Genomic DNA, 20,611 nt, shown 5'->3' with positions numbered 1-20,611 from the left:
TGTTTAAAATTGTGCAAAGCTTGTTTCTGAAACCTCAATACAATTCGTGCACAACTGCTTCAAATTATTTAGTGTTTCACGAAGCATTACTTTTCACTAGACTATCACTAGTCCTAAGGGTTGCTTAACTACAGACACTTCAAGTCTCTTATTATGATGTAAATTAAAGACACTTGGAGGTTAACAATGACTATTAAGTTGTAAAAGCTTTATTTGTAATTCGACGTAATCGTTGTGTCCGCCTTTGCTGTTGTTTGATTGGTTTGACGAGAACGTATCCGTGATCTGATTGGCTTTCAATGACACAACACAGTTCCGCAAATCTAGTCTGTTTGTGTTTTGACTGTTTTTTGCAGAGAGCTTCAGAGCACCACGAAGTGTATACACAAGGAGACTGTCAGCGTTCAGCTCCTCGGTTCGTAACTATAGCTGCTAGCTATAAAACATAATGCTTTATTGAAACATGACAAATGTATCTCCAGCTGTTGGGTTTTAACTCTATTCTTCTAACACTATAAGGGACTTTTATCAGCTAATGCTAGCTAGCTATGTTAGCCGTATGTTATCTAGTGAGATAACTTTCGCGTTAGCCAATGGCTGTGTTGTGTTCCCTTGACAGCTGTTACAATTGTCACCCGAATGGGTCTGCTAGCTGCTAGTGGTACTAGCTCGCAGAATAAGAGTTTCGTGTATGTAACGGAGGCTAGGAATGTCAAGCTTCTCAGGCATGTTGTTTACTGTATGTAGCTTTGTCTCTACCGCCACACAAGCTTTTGCCCTGTGTGATTATAACGGTTTTCGAGTGGTCTTATTAGCCCCGGTAGTTGCTTGGGAATGCTTCCAAAAGACAAAACAAGGATAACTGAATGTGGTTTACTAAGTGGCTAAATGCATAAAGACCCTGTGTCATTAGTTTATTGGGATGCTTCATTTCGCCAAGCCAGTTTTTGTTAGTGTCGAGGCACTGGTATTACCATGTGTAGTATACATAGCTTGCAGTCTAAATAAATTGTCAGACCTAGAATGTATTTGTCTTAAGAGGGGCATAGCAAACAGCTGCTTCAGTATTATCGTGGCATATAGCTGCCCCCGGCTCTCTGGTTCAAATTCATGGTGGCAGCTGTATCCATTGGCCCCATGTCCAGCTCCTCAGATCCTGTTGGTGCTCAGAGGTTAGCTTTGAAATATAATTCCACAGCTGGAATTATATAATCACAGAATATAATTCTGTGGAATAAGAGTGTGTGTCCTATTGTTTTACCATCTGATTTGGACTATCCATGAGAATTCATGGTAGGATCTATAAATGTTAGCTGTCTTATAAAGACCATGTTATACCTTTTGCCAAAGTGTACAAGGTATAAGACAACACCTTAAAACCTTCATACTTCTGTTCTGTAAGTTTACTGTCAGATCTTACTGTCTGTGCTCTCCCAGAAGCTCAGATTTTGCAACAACCCCATTTATTTTATAGGTGTTTTTATCTTAGATTCACTGATTACAGATTTTTTAACTAATACGTCTGTGATGCTTGGTGTATTTACTTTAGTCGCACTGAATTTCTGCTTTCAGTGCTCAATTTTCCAACTACCCTTTTGAAAGAATTTGTTTTTTATTGTTATAAGCTGAAGCCTGTTTTAGTTTTCTGTGTGAACAAAATGCGGTAATTTTGCAAAACATGCCATAAAACTATTGCCACTAAACGTAGCAGTACCAGGAATTTATTCCACTGCAAAATTAAGACTGTTTTAAACTCCGCATGTCAGCGTCTCTCCACACACCAAAAAAAAAAGAAAAAAGTTTGAGGTCATCAATTTTTTATATGTTGGAAGCACAAAAGAGCACCCTTTTAATTTCTAGTCTTGACCACAGAGAGACATACTGTGACAGTATTGTTGTTTGCGAGAAACCTCTTTGTGCAACTGATGGTTAAAAAAAAATGGCTAAAATAAAACATTTCTATTCATTCAGATTTTTTGTAATATACATGGAACGGTCGATTTGAGTAGTAAACCAGTGCGATTTTAGGCACTATATGCTCACAAATAACATTTGTTTTCTGAGGTTATTTAAACATATTGCGATATATAGCGTATGGTGATGTAGCCAAAAAATATTGCGATATTAGATTCTCCTCATATTGCACAGCCCTACCTCCTGGTAGGACATGTGGAACACCTTACCTAGAAGGTGACAGCCTTAGCCTTTGTTGGTGATGACAGTTTCAAGACACCTCCTGTCTGGAGAAACTTGCATTGCTCAAGTGTGATTTTGGCTCATTCTTCCATACAGACATTCCAAAGGTTCCTTGGGCCCCGTCTATGAACTCTCAGCTTCTTTCCATAGATTTGGATTCAGATTCAGGTCTGGGCATTCTAGCAGCTTTATTTCTTTGTCTGAAACCATTTGAGAGTTTCCTTGACTGTGTGTTTGGGATCCTTGTCTTTCTTAAACTTTCACCCTTATTTTATCTTTATCATCCTGGTAAATGGCTGCAGAATTTAATCAAGAATGTCTTGGCACATTTTTCCATTCATCCTTACTTCAGTTGTATGAATCGTGCCAGTGATGTATGCTTAAAAACAGCTGCACCTCCCTTTTTTCATGTGTTCAAAACTTGAAAAACGATGTGTTTTCACATTATCACACTAATTTATGAACAACTATAGTTTGATTTCTTTGCATGTATGGCTTGGATGGGTTGTTAACAACATCTTGTAAGAATTTCATGTCAATAGCACCTTTGAAATTGGTGACGGGTTCAATACTTATTTTACCCGCTCTATGTCCAGGTACTAGTTTACCATTAACTTGTTGTAGTATATGAGCTGGTATACTTACTATATCAATTCATATACTACTTCCTCTCTGTGTTAAGTCCCAGGGATGCATGTCTACATTAGCCCGGGTGGTCTTAGAAACTCTTGCAGTGTCATTTGTTCCTCAATAGGGGTTCTCTGCAGTCAATACTGCTTTGAAAAGATATTGGAGGGTGTGGTATGCCTTTATCTCCTTGAATCATAAGCTGACAGTAAAAAGTGGTTCTTGTCTATATGGCCTGGCCTGCATTTGTATAGCGCTTTACTCAGTCACTAAGGACCCCAAAGCGCTTTACACTACATTCAGTCATTCACCCACTGGTGATGGCAGCTACATTGTAGCCACAGCTGCCCTGGCGCCCCAGGCAGGCTGCCGGACACTGGTGCCACCGGGCCCTCTGACCACCACCAGTAGGCAAACAGTATCGTTTGCCTACTGGTGCCTATAGTTTGCCTATAGTTAGTATCTTGCCCAAGGATATTTGGCATGCAGCCAGGAGGCAGCCTGGGATCGAACCACCGACCTTCTGATTAGTGGCTGACCTGCTCTGCCACCTGAGCTACAGCCCATGACAATTCAAGTTTGAATTTAGCAGAAAAATAGCTTGGTTGGTGTTGTTGCCTAACAACAAGAATGTTTATAGTTTAAGCCATGTAATTTCCCTCCACCATAATGTGTCGCATGTATAAAAATAATGATCATAATTAAAAAGCTTTAATCTTGAAAATAAAATGGTTTGGTACTGAATGAGTGGTGCAATGATCATCAACTTTTAAACTATTTATAACACCTGCATGAAATGTAATGCATAAATAATACAACAAAATGCTGTGCTCAGTTCCAAACCAAACACAACAGGAAACAGGAAAAACACTGTTGATGTTTTTGATCCTAATAAAGTATAGTTTTAGAAAACACTCATTTCTGGTTGGGGAAATTTCAATTGGCTGTCGCAGCCATCAGTCTACTGTTCACCCAAATATTGTAGACATTTAAAATTACATTGGCATGATTCACTGTCTTTTTATTGTTTTGGTAGGATAAATAAGCCCAGTGCCTTTTGGCTATGGTTTCATTGTTGTTGTTACTAGACTTTGTTGTTCTGATCTTTGTAATTTGAAAATGCTTTTTGAACTAAGCAAAGAAGCAAAAAACTAACCTTGGATATTTATTTAGGAATCAATATTCTACAATCAACATTCTGCTGGACTTTACCATCTAGATTAAAAACCTAAATCTACTTCCTCTTTTCTGACATTGTAACTGCTTATTTCATGTCAGTGTATACATTCAACATTCAGTTTGTTTGTCAGGTCAAGTTAGTCCAGCTTGCTAAATGTCTCTTTTTATCTTTTTCAGAATATCAAAGCAAAAGGACAAAATGGCCTCGGACTCTCCGCGCAGACCGAGTCGTTGTGCTGGAGGGGTTTTGGTGCGAGCGCAAGCTGCTACGTAAGGACACATATTTGTCATCTATGAGGAAACACATGCACTGTATTTCTAAATACCAAGGATAAGAAATAGTGTACTTGATGAAATTGGATGTTCGATGATTCATGTGATCTCATGAATTGAGCCTCCTTTAAGTGTTTTTACACAGTAGTGTACAAAATCTTAAGCCACCCCTCATTACTTGATATTTTGCTATTAAAATGGATGCAGCTATTTATTGAAACATGTGCAAACATGGTGCAAACAAACTTTGTACAATTCTCACAAGCTTGATAGTCAATATTTGGTATGAGCACTTTTATTTAAGGATATTCCAAAGCTCTTGTTTGTTCACTCACTCCTTTTGTTGATGATCCAACATTACTTCAATTATTTTGAGGTCCAGACAAGATTTGCTACACCACTGGTCAAATGCAGTTCCAAACTATGGAAGAGCCTCCATTGTGTTTTACAGATGACTGTGATACACAGTTCTTTGCCTTTAACATATCAAGAATTTAAAATTTGGATTATTCACTCAGTAGTTGATTTAACTAACACATCTGTGTTGCTGTTGGTTTTTGGTCCAGTTTTTGTGTAATCTGGCATACTTCAGCCTTTTCCATTTTTTGAAGGACACACTCCACATGATGCTGAGATCATGTTTTCAGCTCAAAGCTCTTTGGAAAAACACTGAAAGACGGGCGAACTACTGCTCAAGAACACTTCAAAAATTACAAAAAAGTCCAGCTCTTTGAAAGCAAAATGTAAAGAAATGAGGGGCTATTCTTGACTGTGCATCCATTTGATACTAACTTTTGCTTTGCTCATGTAAAACCCTATGCATTAATGTTAGGGTGTAATTCCAATGCATTCTGCACATTTGTTATGAGCTTTTTGTTTTACAGGGAGCAGTCTTACATGGAGAGTGTTGTGACCTTTCTGCAGGATGTAGTACCTCAGGTATCTTTCCTCTCTTTTTAATTCATTTTTTTTACTGAATAGACAACAACATTATTAGCAATTAGCATACAACATTGAAAAACCACACTGAAAACAAATGCTAAATATTTTCACAGCCTGTCCCTAATTTTATCAGTTTTATTGATACTCGATGTACATTGATTAGAAACCGGAAAGGCAACAGGGAGGGCCTGGTTGGAAATGCAAACGCAAATACAGTGTTGCAGATAGGTCTTGCATCCTTTAGTATTATTCCTCAGTGTTGTTCATGTTTTTGCTGCGTCTGTTTTGCCTTCTTTCTTTCTACAGGCATATACTGGGGCTCCACCCACTGATGAGAAAGAGAAAATCATTTGGGTTCGATTTGAGAAAGCTGACATTAATGGTATGAACTCATGACTCAAATATTGAAAAGCTGTAGTCATCCTCTGTGTATACACTGATCTACTAATTTAAAACTTTAAAAAGTCTATAATACATTATGCCTTTCCAACAATGTATTGTAACAGTGTTACAAGTTTTAACTTTACTGTTATTTACTATTGCTCATTGCACATTTTCTGTTTGCAAAGACACTGCACGCAACCCAGAGTTTATGGAGATGCACAGTGGCACTACTGACCCTCCACTCTGCCTCATGATTGGCTATACTGATGGTATGCAGATCTGGAGCGTATCTGTAAGTTGCATCTAATTGGTCCTTTTTTTTTACTTGATCCTTTTCTGCCTTAAATTTTCATAGCTGTGATCACTTCAGTTTGTTTTCAGTGTAAGCATCAGTTAGTTCACTGGTGAGCAAGTTTTTTTTAAACCTTTCTAAAGAAAGTGAAGCTTTTCAAATTACAAAGTGTCGATAACTCATCTATAAATATGTCTGTGTGATTTTCTGTGACTCATTAGTGATACTCCTTTTTTGAGAGTGTCATCAACCAATATTGCCAATCTGAAAGATTAAAATAAACACAGCTTTTACTATGTCAGCAGTCAGCATTTGTTAAGCTTGTGCAGTTGGAGGAAATAAACTGTGCACTTACTGGGCTCAGAACTCAAATGTTGGCTACGAACATTTGCTCCTCTTGGACCTGACAGGACCTGACTAAAAAATGTATATTAATTTGTAACTTGCTATAGCCAAAATACTTGCTGGCAATTCATTGAATGAAATGCTAGCTTGTTAAAATGTAAGTACCAATGGTGTCCATTTATTCTACTGTAATGTGCTGTCATGATAGCTGTGTTGGAAAACGTTTCTTTTTTTCCCACAGTGTTTGCTAGCAGTTATCTAGTAATTAGTTATTAGTTATCTTGCTAATTGAAATTCTCAAGAAAATGTTTTGAATATTTTATATCTTTATGGTTGAAAAAATAATGAAACTGTACACAACTATAGTCACATACTTTGAAATGCACACAAGAAGCAAGAATGAAATAAAATCACTCAAGTAGGTTTGAAGATATTAAGAAGTAATATTGCAAATGAAGCTTACTAAAATAAAGTTAAACAACTAAATATGTTCTTATGAATCCCTGTGGCTAACCTGGATCTAACCTAATCATCACTTCATGCTTTAAAGTCAAGAATGTGTTGCAGTGTAGGTCCGTGTCCACTAGCCGGCGATGTTGACCATGTTATGGGTTCTTTGATACAGATAGCAGCACTTCTTACAGCTCGTATCATGTCTGAGTACGACGTTAGGCATGTCCACCTTTTTGTGAGTAAAGGCTACGGAGAAAATGAAAAAACGAGTAGAAACTCACACAGCAGTGGCAGTGATTGACCCACATCTTCACGGGCAAGTGTGGCCACTTCAAGAATTCTCTTTGCAGTACAAAAGAGATTCAACACCTAATGCTCCTTTTAATGTTGTTCTTTCAGTGCCTGTGTTTACCACAGGTTTAAAAAGCCTGGCACTGACCCGTGCCTTCTTTCAGGCTCAAGTCTTTTTAACGGTGTGGGAATCAGTCCATTACAGCTGTTAGCTACTGCTGAAACTCTCCTACATGTCCATCAAAATTCATGTAATCACATTATCACGATATGTATCAAGACTGTACAAACCTATGTGTTTTTTAAAGCAACAAAATTTACTTTCATAGCTAGATGATATAAAAATGATATAAGACTAGTGAGGAAATTGTGATTGTGCAGTTCAGTTAATGAAGGATACATAATTGCAATATTAAGCAAGTACTAATCATAATAATATGACTTTAACCATCTTAACAATTATCAAATAATATTATTAATATTATGATTTAAAAATTAATGAGTATATTAATTAATGATGTTTTAAGAAAAATGTAGTTGGTTCTATTGTGTGTCCAGGATAATTTATAAATGTATTGTGCCACACTGCAATGTTATGTTGAATGTAGCCACAAGGTGGAGACCTATTGATAGGCTGCCATGTTATGACATACTACTGACAAGATATGGATTAATGTGACCTCTGTTATCTGTAGGACGGCTCTGTAATAATTATCTGTGGAAAAACGAGTCAAAGTAAAATGTTGTTTAAGGCAAAAGTGTTCTGTTTGGCTCGTATTTCTTTTTACATAATGTTGGTGAAAAAGTAGTTCCTGTCTTCAAATATGTTTTTGTAACTTGGACAGTGTTAAACCTCGTAGAGCCCTCACCCAGCAGAGTGGGCAAGTAATTTAGTCTTTATAAAAAAGGACTTCTTCAAAGTCCGACTTGGAAAATCATTAGAAGATTTTGTCAGCTTTGTAACTTAACAAATTATCCACAACACTGCGAAGGCTTCGCTCGCCGAGTATCGCCTTTCATGTGGAGGCTGTCACAGAAATATGCAAACTTCACATACATCCTGTGAGATCTAAACACACCGAAGTCCTTAATCAGTCTCTTTATAAACATCCACAGGCCACGGCTAAAAAGACACACTCTTACTTTATTCATGATCCCACACGTTGACCAGAATGATGTGGCGAATCTCGTGTTGTGAGCAGACTTTCTGTTGCATTGTGGAGGAAAGGATTACAGCTGTTTTAGCAATGCTACACACACCCGGTAAAATAGCCTTCTCCGCCTTTCTGTTGCAACTGACACCGATTCTGCAGCAAAGGCCGGCCTGTTATTACACACTTTCCTTTTCTATTGTTTTCCTTTTAAGTTTTCAGAGTTTCCAGGATGTTTATGGGTTATGTTTTTTTCACAGGCTTTTTAAGTAAGCACCTAAGGTGCCTTGCTCTCTGGCTTTTGAGTGGCCGTGAAGTGTTTGTGACAGTTGCTAAGCCAACACCCTCTGTAATGGCTCACCAGAGTACGAACACACATTTACACACATGCTTTCACAGACTCACGAGGCGGGGACTCTGACTGGTTGTATGGATACTGACAGAGGTGTTCAGGTGATGTAGATTACCGTCACCTCTCACTGGAGAGGTGTCACCGAGCACTGCGTGATAAGAGGCAGACTGTCATAGACTAATTGTCTGCGATTGTGTTGATGAAATGCTAAAGTAAAATGCCTGAGTGTGAGTCGATGTGTCGAGGAGTTGGAGCCATCTTACCTCTCCTTTATAATTCAGAAATATTAATCCATGGATGGACATGGGGAGTTTTTGTAATCCAGACACTGATATGCAAGTTACACAGAAGGAGAGAGCTAATACAATCTGTTTAATCTGCCATAGCTGTGCAGGGTTATTTATGTTTAATCAGTTTGAATTTATGTGCCTTCCCAAGGCTAATCATTGTCCGCTAATCCTGTTTATTAGAGCCTACTAAAATAGCATTTATTTCTAACACTAAAATTCAAGTTTTAATCTTCATTTGAAAACTCTAGGGTCTGATATAGGTGTGCTTATTTTTTTTCCCTCCACAAACTCAAACCATGAACTAATTTCATAAATAACTAAACATTTGTTATGTGTAGTTATTTATTTGTTCAATTATCTCTGCTTTGATGATTGTGTTTGTGGTGTTCCACACACGAGGGAAGTCGCAGAGTTTACAAACTATGCAACATCAGCACTCATCTCTCCCTTTATAGGCATTGTAAATGCTGACACTGATAGATAAGCAACCGATAATATTGGCCTGTTTTAAACTGTCTCCCCCCCCCCCCCCAGTGACTATATAATATGTAAATCTACAGTAAACAAACCCAACAACTTTATTTTAAAATACATAGCACATCGTGGTGGGACTCTCAGATTGTTGCACATGAGCACTGAAGCAAAGTGCTTTCCTCCACAAGTCTCATTCACCCAATCACACAGACGTTCATGCAGTGCTTTTAACTATACTTAAGCGCATTTAAACACACACCCTCACACCCCTATGCATGCATCAAATGCAACGGCTCCCAGACTCTGGAACTCACTCCCTTTGAGTTTGACATCTGTGGACTCAGTCATGTCTTTTAAAAAGCAGTTAGAAACCTATCTGTTTAAACTCGCTTTTGGTCGATTTTGTTTTGTTTTAGATTTTAATGTCTGTTTTCTGCCTCTGTAAAGCACTTTGTGATTTTATCTTGAAAGGTGCTATATAAATAAAATTTTATTTATTTATTTAACTTAAAGTTCAGTTGCAATCCACTGACCTTCCAACTAGAGATCACCCACTCACCATCTGGAGCACAGCCACCCCGATTTTAAATCAGTTTTGACAGCTGAAAATGTTAAAAGCATACCGAGCATACATACAGAAATATTCACAAGGACTTCCGAATGGAAAAGTGGTGTGTAATGGAGACCAGGAGTTCCATTACCCTTACCTGTATTTTTATTTGCTTGAGGATTTGTATTTTAAAACCAACATAAAAAATAAATATATGTATAGTTTGGTGATTCTTTATCAGGTTTGACGTTTCAGTTAGTGTTTAAGTGACTGTTTGTGGACAGTGAAGGGACAGAGGGGGACTGGCCATCCGACCAGTGTCACGAAAAACAACCTGAGTTGGAGCTGTTCACAATTTATCGTTTGCTTTGGTAAACCTAAATTCCTTGCACATGTATTTGTGTGTTAGTAAGTGTCTTAGCTGTAGGCACCTTTTCCTGGTTGCTTCCTTTGCAAGATGTGAAAGAGTAAAAGCAGCTCAGTCACCTGCTTATGAGCTCCTGGAGTAAACCAATGGGCCAGGTGGGGGGAGTTTTGGTTAAGGTGTTTCTAATTGATATATAATTGATTGACGTGTATATGTTATTGAATTATTTATAGGACTTTGTATGAATAGAAATATGTCTTCCGTGTGTTGTATTGTGTTTGATATTTGCTTATGTGGACGTTTGTTTTCTCGTTTGGTTTGCTAAGACTTGGGTAATTCCCGATGCTCACCTGAATGGGTAAAGTATAAAAGGAAGCCAGTTTAGAGTGGTTGGTTTTTGGTTTGTGTTGGTGTGTAACCAATAATTCAATTCAATTCAATTCAATTTTATTTATATAGCGCCAAATCACAACAAAAGTCGCCTCAAGGCGCTTCATAGATACAGAGAAAAACCCAACAATCATATGACCCCCTATGAGCAGCACTTTGGCGACAGTGGGAAGGAAAAACTCCCTTTTAACAGGAAGAAACCTCCGGCAGAACCAGGCTCAGGGAGGGGCGGGGCCATCTGCTGTGATTGGTTGGGGTGAGAGAAGGAAGACAGGATAAAGACATGCTGTGGAAGAGAGACAGAGGTTAATAACAGATATGATTCAATGCAGAGAGGTCTGTTAATACATAGTGAGTGAGAAAGGTGACTGGAAAGGAAAAACTCAATGCATCATGGGAATCCCCGGCAGCCTACGTCTATTGCAGCCCACCAGTTGATGGATAGATTTTATTCCAGCCTCATGTCATCTTGTTTGAACCTACACACGACCGTCAGCCGAGCTGACACGGTGTGAAGTTATGAACCTGCATTCAATCCATCTACCTTTCTTCTGTGAGGTCTCTTATATGTAGTTCTCTTCTATTATTATGGTATTGTGCTACAATATGCAGCAATATGGTGCTAAATCAGTGAAGAGGAAGACCATTGCTTATAATAAATCTGAATAATGCTATATTTCAAATGCTTAAATATGGTTTTGCTGAATTTTCCTGAGAAGGAAAGACACTCAGCATATTCATTAGGGTTTAAGGATGCACACATTTTAATGACCAGCACTTAATGTAAACTTTTAAATTTTCAACAGCATTCCTAAAGGTGCTTTATATTCTACTATGTTGGAAAGTATTTTTGGAGTTGCACAGATGTGCTCTCCAAACTGGTGATCCTTACTCAGCGTCGTTGGTGTCGATAGGCAGATGACTGAGGGTTCAGATCTGGTCCTTACATTATGAAGAGAAAACAGAGTGGCACATTTCAATTTTTTTTCATAAGCAGTTCACCAATCTGTGCGTTTATCACTTCAGTGGTGTGTGTTATGGGAGAGCAAGCACCTGCTACTGTCAGGCACCTCCTCGCTCCAAACCCCCAATATGTCCAGCGCTGTATTTGTGCGAGTATCCACTCGTGAATATGGCCCAGATATCTGTTCACAGCTTAAGGCATTACATTTGAGAGATTAAAACAGAAGAGCAGACACTGTGATTCCACAAAAACATTATGTGCCACAAATGAAATGAATATAATGAATAACTATATGCAGGAAAAGTTTGAAAAAGCAATTTGGCATATTGCATACGCCGGCCACTAATGTAATATTGGGTATGTTGTTGAAGGCAGTGGATGTCATATAGAGCCATGTAAGGCGAGGATGAGCAGTGGGGTAATGCGCAATAACCTGCCGCATTAACCTCCAGCCATCCTCTCTTCTCATTTTAATCCAGCAAATTCCATTATTCCCGCTTGCAGGACCATTTGCCTGCATAGGAATCGTACCCTGCTGCCAACCTCCTTTTATTCCTGCTATCAGTGCTTGTATAACCTGCCTGTGTCTTCAGTGTTAATCTACCGCAGCTGGGCCTCAAGCACTTTGAATAAAAACACAGCTCCAAATCCGCCACTTTGAAAAGGCTACTAATTGCGCAAAAGAGCGATCATCCCCTCAGATGGGTTTAAAGACTTAAAACAAACAGATTAAAGCACTAGTAAAGTGATAATGCAGGCTTCACTGTAATTTAATGCATAAAAGAGAAAGAAAAGTAGGGCATTGTATGCTTAGAACAATGTGCCATTACATACACCAGACACTGCCAGGAACTAATATACTGGCATCACATATAAATGGATGAAGACTAAACCCAGCTGGACACACACACACACACACACACACATTAAAGTGCTTTTCACTGTGGTTAAATTTGCTCTGTAATAAAGACCAGAAATGCAGCAAACTTAAAAATCGACTCTAAGTTCAACTCTATTATTCTTACTGTTTATCTGTAAATGTAATTTCAAGTCTGTGCAAATGTGGTAGAATGAACATGTTTATTCAGTGAAGGCAGATGATGACGGCAGTGAGAGACAGACATGCTCTCTCCCCTTACACATCAACTGTACAACAGTCAAACATATAAACAAACAGCTGCTGGTAATGTCGTTTTTATTTCTCTACTCATTTTTTATGTATTGTGGTGTGTTTTTTCAGTAAATAATTGGCTGCACTATATAAGCTGGACTGACTCTCTAACGTTGAGTATTAAAAAACCTTTTATAAATGGATGATGTCAGAGTCTTAGGGTTTTTATTTTTTTTATTTTTTAATGCATTGGTGTAAATTTTATGCATTTACAATTTTGGTATTTTATTGGCACAACATGCGACTGAGTTTCTAATGAAACTCAGTCACACACCTGGGCAGGGATTTTCAAATACTGAGGTTGGGAGTCTCCCCAACAACTCTCTTAGGCTCAGTCTCCCCAGACATGAATTAAGCTGACTTCTAGACCATAACTTCTATTCATATTCATTGAATTTTTCTTTTAGAGTAGGACTAGGCTTAATCCACGCCTGGGAAGCTGCTGATAAACCTGCTGAAAATTTAGACTTGAAACTAAAACTGGCATTTCCAAATGTTTTGTTTACCTTTTAATTTATTAAATTAAGTCTGCTATTTCACTCCACGTGGTTCATATTTCTGGGTGGGAAATTACCTAAGATATCATCAAATATTTATGCAACTAAAAGAAATAAAATGCACGTGAAACAAATTAAATGAAAATATTAGCCTGGACTTTATTAAGGAAAAACTACAATACACTGCATATTTGTAATGGGAAAATTGAATTACTGCAGTCATTTACACACATTTAAGGGTGTTTTATTAATTTGTGAGCATGACTCGTGGTAGAGTGAAATATTTTATTCATCCTTCCCACTGTCCACCTTCTCAAAGTCGGACTGAAGCCTGTTTTGTGGTTACTGGTGTTGCTGCACTAATGACACTGCCATCATTAGATTAAAACCAAATTACAGTTTTGACCATTAAATTTTTCAGTGTGGACAGATTCGTTAAAAATGTGATAAGAGTTGCACACGTAAGTGAAAAAAGAATCATTTGCCATAATTAACATAAAATACAGAACTTTGCATTGAACCCATCGTCCCCATTGTTCCCATTGCCCCTAATGCAAAATGCACAGTTCCCTCCAAAGATGATATAGTAGCTGAAAATTCAGATTTATTTATTTTTTAAATTTTTATTTAATTTTTTTTAATATAGTGTGTAAAATCTTGGCAACAAAGAAGTCATGGGGTGGTTAATTAAGAAAGCCAGTACCTGAAGTAGTGGATGAAAAATGAAATGATGGAAACATAATTTACAGCATAAATCCAAAAACTGTTTGTTGTTGGCTCTGTAAGTGGAGTCAGCTCATTTGTGTTGTGATGCCACTGGGACTTTTATTTTGTGCTTGGTGGATTTTACTTCGTGGTTTGGCTGGAGCTTAACAACCAGACCACCATGTGGATGTTCCCCATCCTCCCTCCCTACCTCACACTGCCATTTTCTATGAAAAGTAGTTTTACACGGCGAGAAAACGTGTTGTTTTTCTTAGTGTGAACAGATCAGATCATTGGTTTAAAAAAAAAAATGACAAGAAATTGTACGCTTTAAAAGAAACGTGTGTTTTGAAACAGTTCCCTACGTGGCCGAACGGCCTAATACCTAAATATGTTTTATTTTGGATTTTTTAATCCTGGTCTGTACTACTGAGTAAAAATACCTCTTTTATTGTGCTGATTTGTGAACTTCTGTTACTTTCAAGTCTAATATATGTTTTTTTTTCAGCTGGCAGGAGAAGCTCAAGAGCTTTTCTCGGTGCGACATGGTCCAGTGCGAGCTGCTCGCATTCTGCCAGCTCCTCATAACAGTGAGTATTTTCAGTACCTTTACTTGAATATGATATGCACCTACCTGCAGTTAAGCACATATTGCATATTCTTGCTTGAGTAATTATACAGTAGTAATGACATGATTATACAGCATTAAAACCATTGGCAGGTGAAGTTGACAACATTTGTTGTCAGTTCTTTTATCGGTGCTGCTGAGAAACATTTCTGCTGAGGAAACACAGAAAAACAAACACAGTAGGTGTCAGTATTTTTCACATCTCTGCTATAAGGGTAGAGATGGGTTCCTTTAGTTATTTTTATAAGGTTTTAGCTTGTTGGCAGGATCTTTTGGGTAATGTGCTGTGGGATTGGTATTCTGTGCACAGTCTATTTATGGTGTTTTGCAGTGTGCAGCCCACATTGGCTGGTAGAGGAGGCTGCTACTGTCATGGAGCGTCTTTGCTTTCAAAGGCTACAACAGTGTTAAGCTGTGTGCATCAAAAGTAACATCTGCATTGATATCAGGACCTTAGGTTTCATAAACACACTGCATGATTGAAATGATGAGATGGTCAATGTTTTGCATCCATCAGTGATTTTAATGCTGCTGATCATTATGTAGCTTTTTTTATGGTATCAGTGGTATTAAAGTTCCACATCTACATATCTGTTTCAGAAGAAGCTGCATTCAACTGTGAAACACAAACTTTTACACCTTGTACTGGATAAAACCTCAGCTCGTGTTGTGCCACCTTCAGATGCTGTCTGAGATTTGTTTTAACAGTAAATGTCTCTTCTGAAACCACACAGGGATGTGGAGGAAGTTCATTTAAACATTTTTCCTTTGCAAGTCTTCTGAAGTGTCTTTTCAGCATAATTCAGAAATGTCTGTCCTGGAAAAAAAAACTCTGGTTAACTTGATTTCAGCATCCAAGGTCAACACTTAAAATTAAATTTCGGATGGCCTATTGTAATGCAGTTTTGGGTTGTGGGCATTTTAAGTGGTGCTATATCATTAAAATTAAAGAGTGCTCCTTGGTTCCTCATCCTAATGTTGTCGTAAATCTACGATTACTGTTAGCCCGCTCTCAGTCAGTAGTCCATATTACTAGTAATGCAGGCATTGGTGTCCTTTTGTCATGAAGAGTTTAGCCAAACAAAGGGTATCCCAAGTGCATTTTGATCAAATGTGAGTTTTGTATTTGCGTCAGTATTATAATCTGACATGGATGATTGCTACAAAATGATGCCAGAGAAAATCTTCTTTTAGCAAACATTGCAAAAGAATCATTGTTCATTATTAATGATGATTTTTGGATACCTTCAGAAAAATGAGTGAATATTATTTTAAAAAAAAAAACAAAAACATTTTCGTCCACTAATCCAATTCAGAGTCTTGAGCTGGATATGGGGCCACAGGCGTGGTGCGCCCTGAACAGGTTGCCAGTTTGTTGCAGGGCAACAATAGAAAGCTCATAGTGCTTAATGTAAAAGCTGAGATCACACAGACCACAGTGGCTGCTTCAACCTGAGATGAACTTTAAGTACAGCAAGGAAACCACATAGAAACTGCAGTCTGGCATCTGAAGCTAACACTCTGTAGCTTCACCAAGTGACGTGTGAAATGCTTCCATATCCACCACCTGGATGCATGCACATGCATAATTAGTGCGTTGTAGTGTAAATTCCTCAAGGACAAACAGACTGGCACGCGGAGCCTCCTGCATAGACCCCCCCTCTCTTACTATCTGATAGGGAGATTTCCATCACTCACCCTAAAGTTAACTCGCAGATTTGGAAAGTGTAATAGAGGCTTTCAAAAGCAGCATTTTGTAATTTACATTACTCACAATTTGCTTTTATGAGTAATGTAGCGTGGTCCAAATGAAAATTACAATGCAGGAGGAAAATGAGAATCTTTGTGAATCAGTATATTGAACTTTCAGATTCATTTCTTTTTGGAAGGAAACATTTCCCATGATGTTCTGTGAATGCACGTTTGATCTGCTTACCTAATGCTGTTTTATATGAACTGAAATACAAACAACGTTAAAGCATTTCATTTCATTTGTAATGTAAGTGAAATAGTCCCAGTAATGACAAACAAATGTGGCACTGGTTCCACTGGAAGGTGGACATATTCTCAAAGTCATGGCGCAAATGGTCGACTTGTTCCACTGATGAGACTCTTTACAGGCGTGACGTTTAAATTTAATCCCTGCAGGTGTCGATCGGTTCTGTGAAAGATGGTTTGTGGCTTTTTTTTTTTGGTGAGAAAATCGTCTTTGTGTTCGCCGTCTATGTTGCAGTCTTTTGGCAGATTTCAACAACACACAATGGCAGCTTTTGAGGAGTGCTGGAAGTGGATAAAAGCAAACCACAGTAATAAGAAGCAGCAGATAGCCCCGACACATGAGGGGAGTAATTCTCTCAGCAGAAAATAAATATGAATTGTACCACTGCAGGGAAGGACACTGATTGTAATCTGTTAGGGTGCAAACAGTGTTGCACTGTGGCGAGCCATTAAAAGGCCAATTGTCTGGGATATGAGGCTGTGGGTGGGTGGACTCGTAAAGCCCTGAAAATAGGTGTTGATTATAATAAGGCAAGGTTCCTCCTTCCTGGAATAGAGAAGGAAAAGCTGGTTTTCCAAAGGAAGTAAACGCGTTTATCCACATCTCGTTTACGAGCTCTGATCTTTTGTTGTTTTGGAAAATGAAGCAATGACTTCTCTGTCTGATAACAAATGAGCATTGAGGAGATACTTTGTGAACGCTCTCTGGTCTTCATGCTAGAGGAAATTCCATGCAGTTTAATATGTAGCCTGATGTTTCGGGCGATGTCGTAGTATTATTTAAACATACACTTACTTGTTTCTGTTACTATTCATTGCAATAGTAATCAAATTAAAGTTGCTCTATGCATCTTCCCAGAATTTTTTATTTTTTTTGGTTAAATGTGCCATTCACCAAGTCTCCAAGGAGCATATTTATGTTCCGGCTCAATATCTCGACTGATGACAGAAACATGAAAGGAGAGAAGGATCCTGTTGGTAGTGTTAAAGGCTGGTACGGAAGGCACATTTGCTCTCATGCCATACCACAGGAACTTGGGCTGATTACTGTCAACCCTCAAATTACAGTCCTCTAAAGGGTAACATCTTCTTCAGTCTAAGCACCCCCATCCACTCGGTCCCCTTATCCTTTGCCAAACTTCAAAAATGAGACAATTAGGGAAAATATGGGATCAGAAATACTTAATGCAGCAGGATTTCTCTTCATTTTTCACATGCCCACTGGACTTGCATTTTCAATAAGATTTCTCCATCATTTTTGAGTTTTGTTAACTTTTTTTGGAGGAACAAAAATGTTTGGGCTTTTTTTTTTTTTTAAATAATTTTACATCAAGCTTCATTTATTCTTTTAGCTGAAATTTACAGTAGAAAATCAGTAGGAACTAGCAAACAAAGTCTTTAAATTAAGTGATTCCATGTTTTGGATGGGAGAAAAAAAATCTCCATTTATCAAAAAATATTTTGCAACCATAATTGGATTATGGGGCAACCATAGTAATGTAATCAGCACGTTTCCTGCCATGGTAATAGCCTGCCTGCTGTATGAGGGTGGGGAGTGCTCGAGCCCTCACATGTTTGTAAAGAATGTCTCTCTTTGTTGTGTGCAGATTCTGCTGTTTCTCATCTGGCTCTTCCTCTGACTCCTCTTCCTCCTCAGGTCCTGTAAAGCTGGACAGTTTTGCTGACAAGAGGCCCCTCCTTGGGGTCTGCAAGAGCACGGGGTCCTCTGGGTGAGTTCAGGCTTCGTTATAAGACTGACATCACTTCCTGTCGGTCACCCATAAACTGCAATGCAGAATAGTGACTTTGCTTCCCCTCTGTTTATAAGTGATGAATTATAGATTCACATCTTTCTGCTATAATGTTGTGCTGACAGCTTAACTAGTGGAGGGGCAAAAAATGATGTCGTCTTAAACTTAAAGACTAGATGCCCGTTAAGCTCTGTCTTTGCTTAGTAAAGACAGGCATCTACTTTCTAAAAAAAAGTGCACTTACTGGAAAGTGAGAAACTAAAGCAGCCTGTGTCTCGTGGGATTTAGCCGTCCTTTCTTTAAAACCTGCCAATAGTGTTTTACTTTCGGTGACGTTATGAAGGACAACAAATGCTCCATCTGAAAGTCATTTTTAAAAATAAGAGGCATCAAAGGACACCCAACATTTTGTTACGAACCCTTCACATGCAACTTGAGGTGAGCCACCCATGTGGGCTTAGTGACTATTAGTGGCAGTGTGGCTGGAATGCGAGCGGTACCTGAATGCCCCACAGGCTGGGAGAAGGGTGATGGAGCAGATGTGCAGAAGCCTGGGATTGTTAGGGTTAGGCCTGGGAATGTCACGTCTTTGTTTAGTGCAAGAAAACTTACTTCAAAAGTGACAGACCCCGAGGCATGTTGCACTCCCTTCTCTATACCCAGTTCGTGCCCTCCCTTCTTCCCCCCCCTCTTCCACTTACTTATGCTGCTCTTCCAGAGCAACACAAAATTTAACTCAATATATCCTCCCCAGGAAATGAAATAAGGAAGTCTGTCTTCAGCTGGGTCTTGATGGAGACCACCTTCTTGATGTTTTCCAGGAACTGCCGCCACTGTCTCTCTGACGCCATTGCCATTGCTTCTGCTTTTCCTATGTCCTCACTGACACTGAGACAGGCAGCGTTTTGACGGTTTGGCAGATCACCCAGGCGTCGTTCAACACTAATGCTGAAAACATGTACTGTGTTGAAAAGCAGAAACCCTGACCTCTGGCTGAATGGCGCAGCCTGGTCCTTCCCTCTGCAGAAGTGCTCGGTAAATAACACTTTGGTCAAAGACGAGAAGGAAAAAAGCTTCCGGGTGCGGCGCTGTACTTTCCATCGGGCCTGTTCATAAACTTACTAAGGTCCTCGCACAATTTTTAGCATATAATCATTTTGAAATAACAGCTTTTGTTAACCACCAAAAAGGATGCCGTCCTGACACTTAAATGGAAAACAGATTGGACTCTTGGCTGCTAGAGCAGTGCTGGTTTAGAAGTCGGTTCAGTCAGCTCTAGGCTTAGATTACAAGATTTGCAAATTAAAGGAAAACCAGAGAAGGGAAAAAGCATGTGTGCTAAAGCGCTGTACTTGTGGATTTCCAGCCAGGCACACTCAACATAATTTTATCAATGGAAAGGATTATGTGTAAAGTCCAAACAATGTAAGGATCCAGTGATTTTCTTGACAGTAAAGCTACATATGCGTCCCTTTCACTCTGTACCAGTGCCAGAGGGCTTTAGGAATTAGTAAAGACTGCTGGTGCCCTTGCAGACCTTGGTGTGTACGTCTGCTCACATTTCTGGAAAAGATTTAAGTTTCCTTCCCTTTCTAGCTGTTGTTATTATTTTCAGTCGTTTTAATTACATCCACAGGTATTAGTATTCTCAAAGTGATTCTCAGTGAAATTTTATGGGAAAGACCGAGGCGACTTAACTGTTTGTGGGTGTTTGAGCGCACACATATCTTGGGCAAAAGTTCAGTGATGAATAAGTGTGCTTTGTTCTCTGGAGTGACATTTCCAACCTCCGTCTACCCCCTCACAACATCTCCACATGCCGAGAGGATGTGGTCCCCTCAATATAGACTTCTTTCACCATCAGAATTAATACTGCACGGGCTATTTCTAGACTCTAGTTAATACACATGGATGAACAGTCACTACTGAGGCCGTGGACAGACTTTTTTGATGGGTTGTACAGTATGTCAAACAGTAAACAGTGTTCTACATCCTGAATTTTATTATATTGTTTTTTAAAAAGAGCGCCAATTTCAAAAGGCGGATGCTTTGCACCACTGCTCGCTCCTCTTGTGCGTCACTGATGATTGTTTTTCTTCTATAAAAAAAGCTACACACTAGGCTGTGTAGGTTATTTATTTATATTACAAATAAGTATTTTTATGTGTTGCTGATGGGGCTGAAAGTGTCTGGTAGTGATGTTGGAACAACAGAATCATCAGTTCACTTTAAATCTATAATTGTCAGTTGACAGCTAACTTGATTGAGATATATATTTTTTAATTCTTTTGTTTTTTAAATCTATAAAATGGTGTATTTTGTTTTTACTTGATATGCAAAA

At 38.7% G+C, this 20,611-nt stretch overlaps 1 protein-coding gene across 9 annotated transcripts in view; it reads left to right on the top strand.

Moving 5' to 3' along the window:
• Positions 1–286: 286 nt before the first annotated feature.
• The window catches only part of bcas3 (BCAS3 microtubule associated cell migration factor), a 367,208-nt gene continuing 346,883 nt past the window's right edge, over positions 287–20,611 (top strand). For 7 of the 9 annotated variants that reach the window (XR_014868693.1, XR_014868695.1, XR_014868694.1 and 4 more), the window contains exons 1-7: positions 288–415; positions 4,180–4,272; positions 5,160–5,214; positions 5,524–5,599; positions 5,787–5,893; positions 14,402–14,483; positions 18,177–18,249. Coding sequence is in view for 6 of the 9 variants with exons in the window: in XM_085130747.1 (XP_084986873.1) it covers positions 300–415; positions 4,180–4,272; positions 5,160–5,214; positions 5,524–5,599; positions 5,787–5,893; positions 14,402–14,483; positions 18,177–18,249 (602 nt within the window). In the remaining 3 variants the exon portion in view is untranslated. Of the gene's footprint in view, positions 416–465; positions 2,365–4,179; positions 4,273–5,159; positions 5,215–5,523; positions 5,600–5,786; positions 5,894–14,401; positions 14,484–18,176; positions 18,250–20,611 lie in introns of those variants that run through there. The other 2 variants (XM_085130745.1, XM_085130748.1) reach the window with 2 other exon arrangements.

Source organism: Neolamprologus multifasciatus, chromosome 14 (assembly GCF_963576455.1).
Source record: "Neolamprologus multifasciatus chromosome 14, fNeoMul1.2, whole genome shotgun sequence".
NCBI lineage: Eukaryota > Metazoa > Chordata > Actinopteri > Cichliformes > Cichlidae > Neolamprologus > Neolamprologus multifasciatus.
Note: the sequence above shows the minus strand (reverse complement) of the source record. Positions and strands in the feature narration are given on the sequence as shown.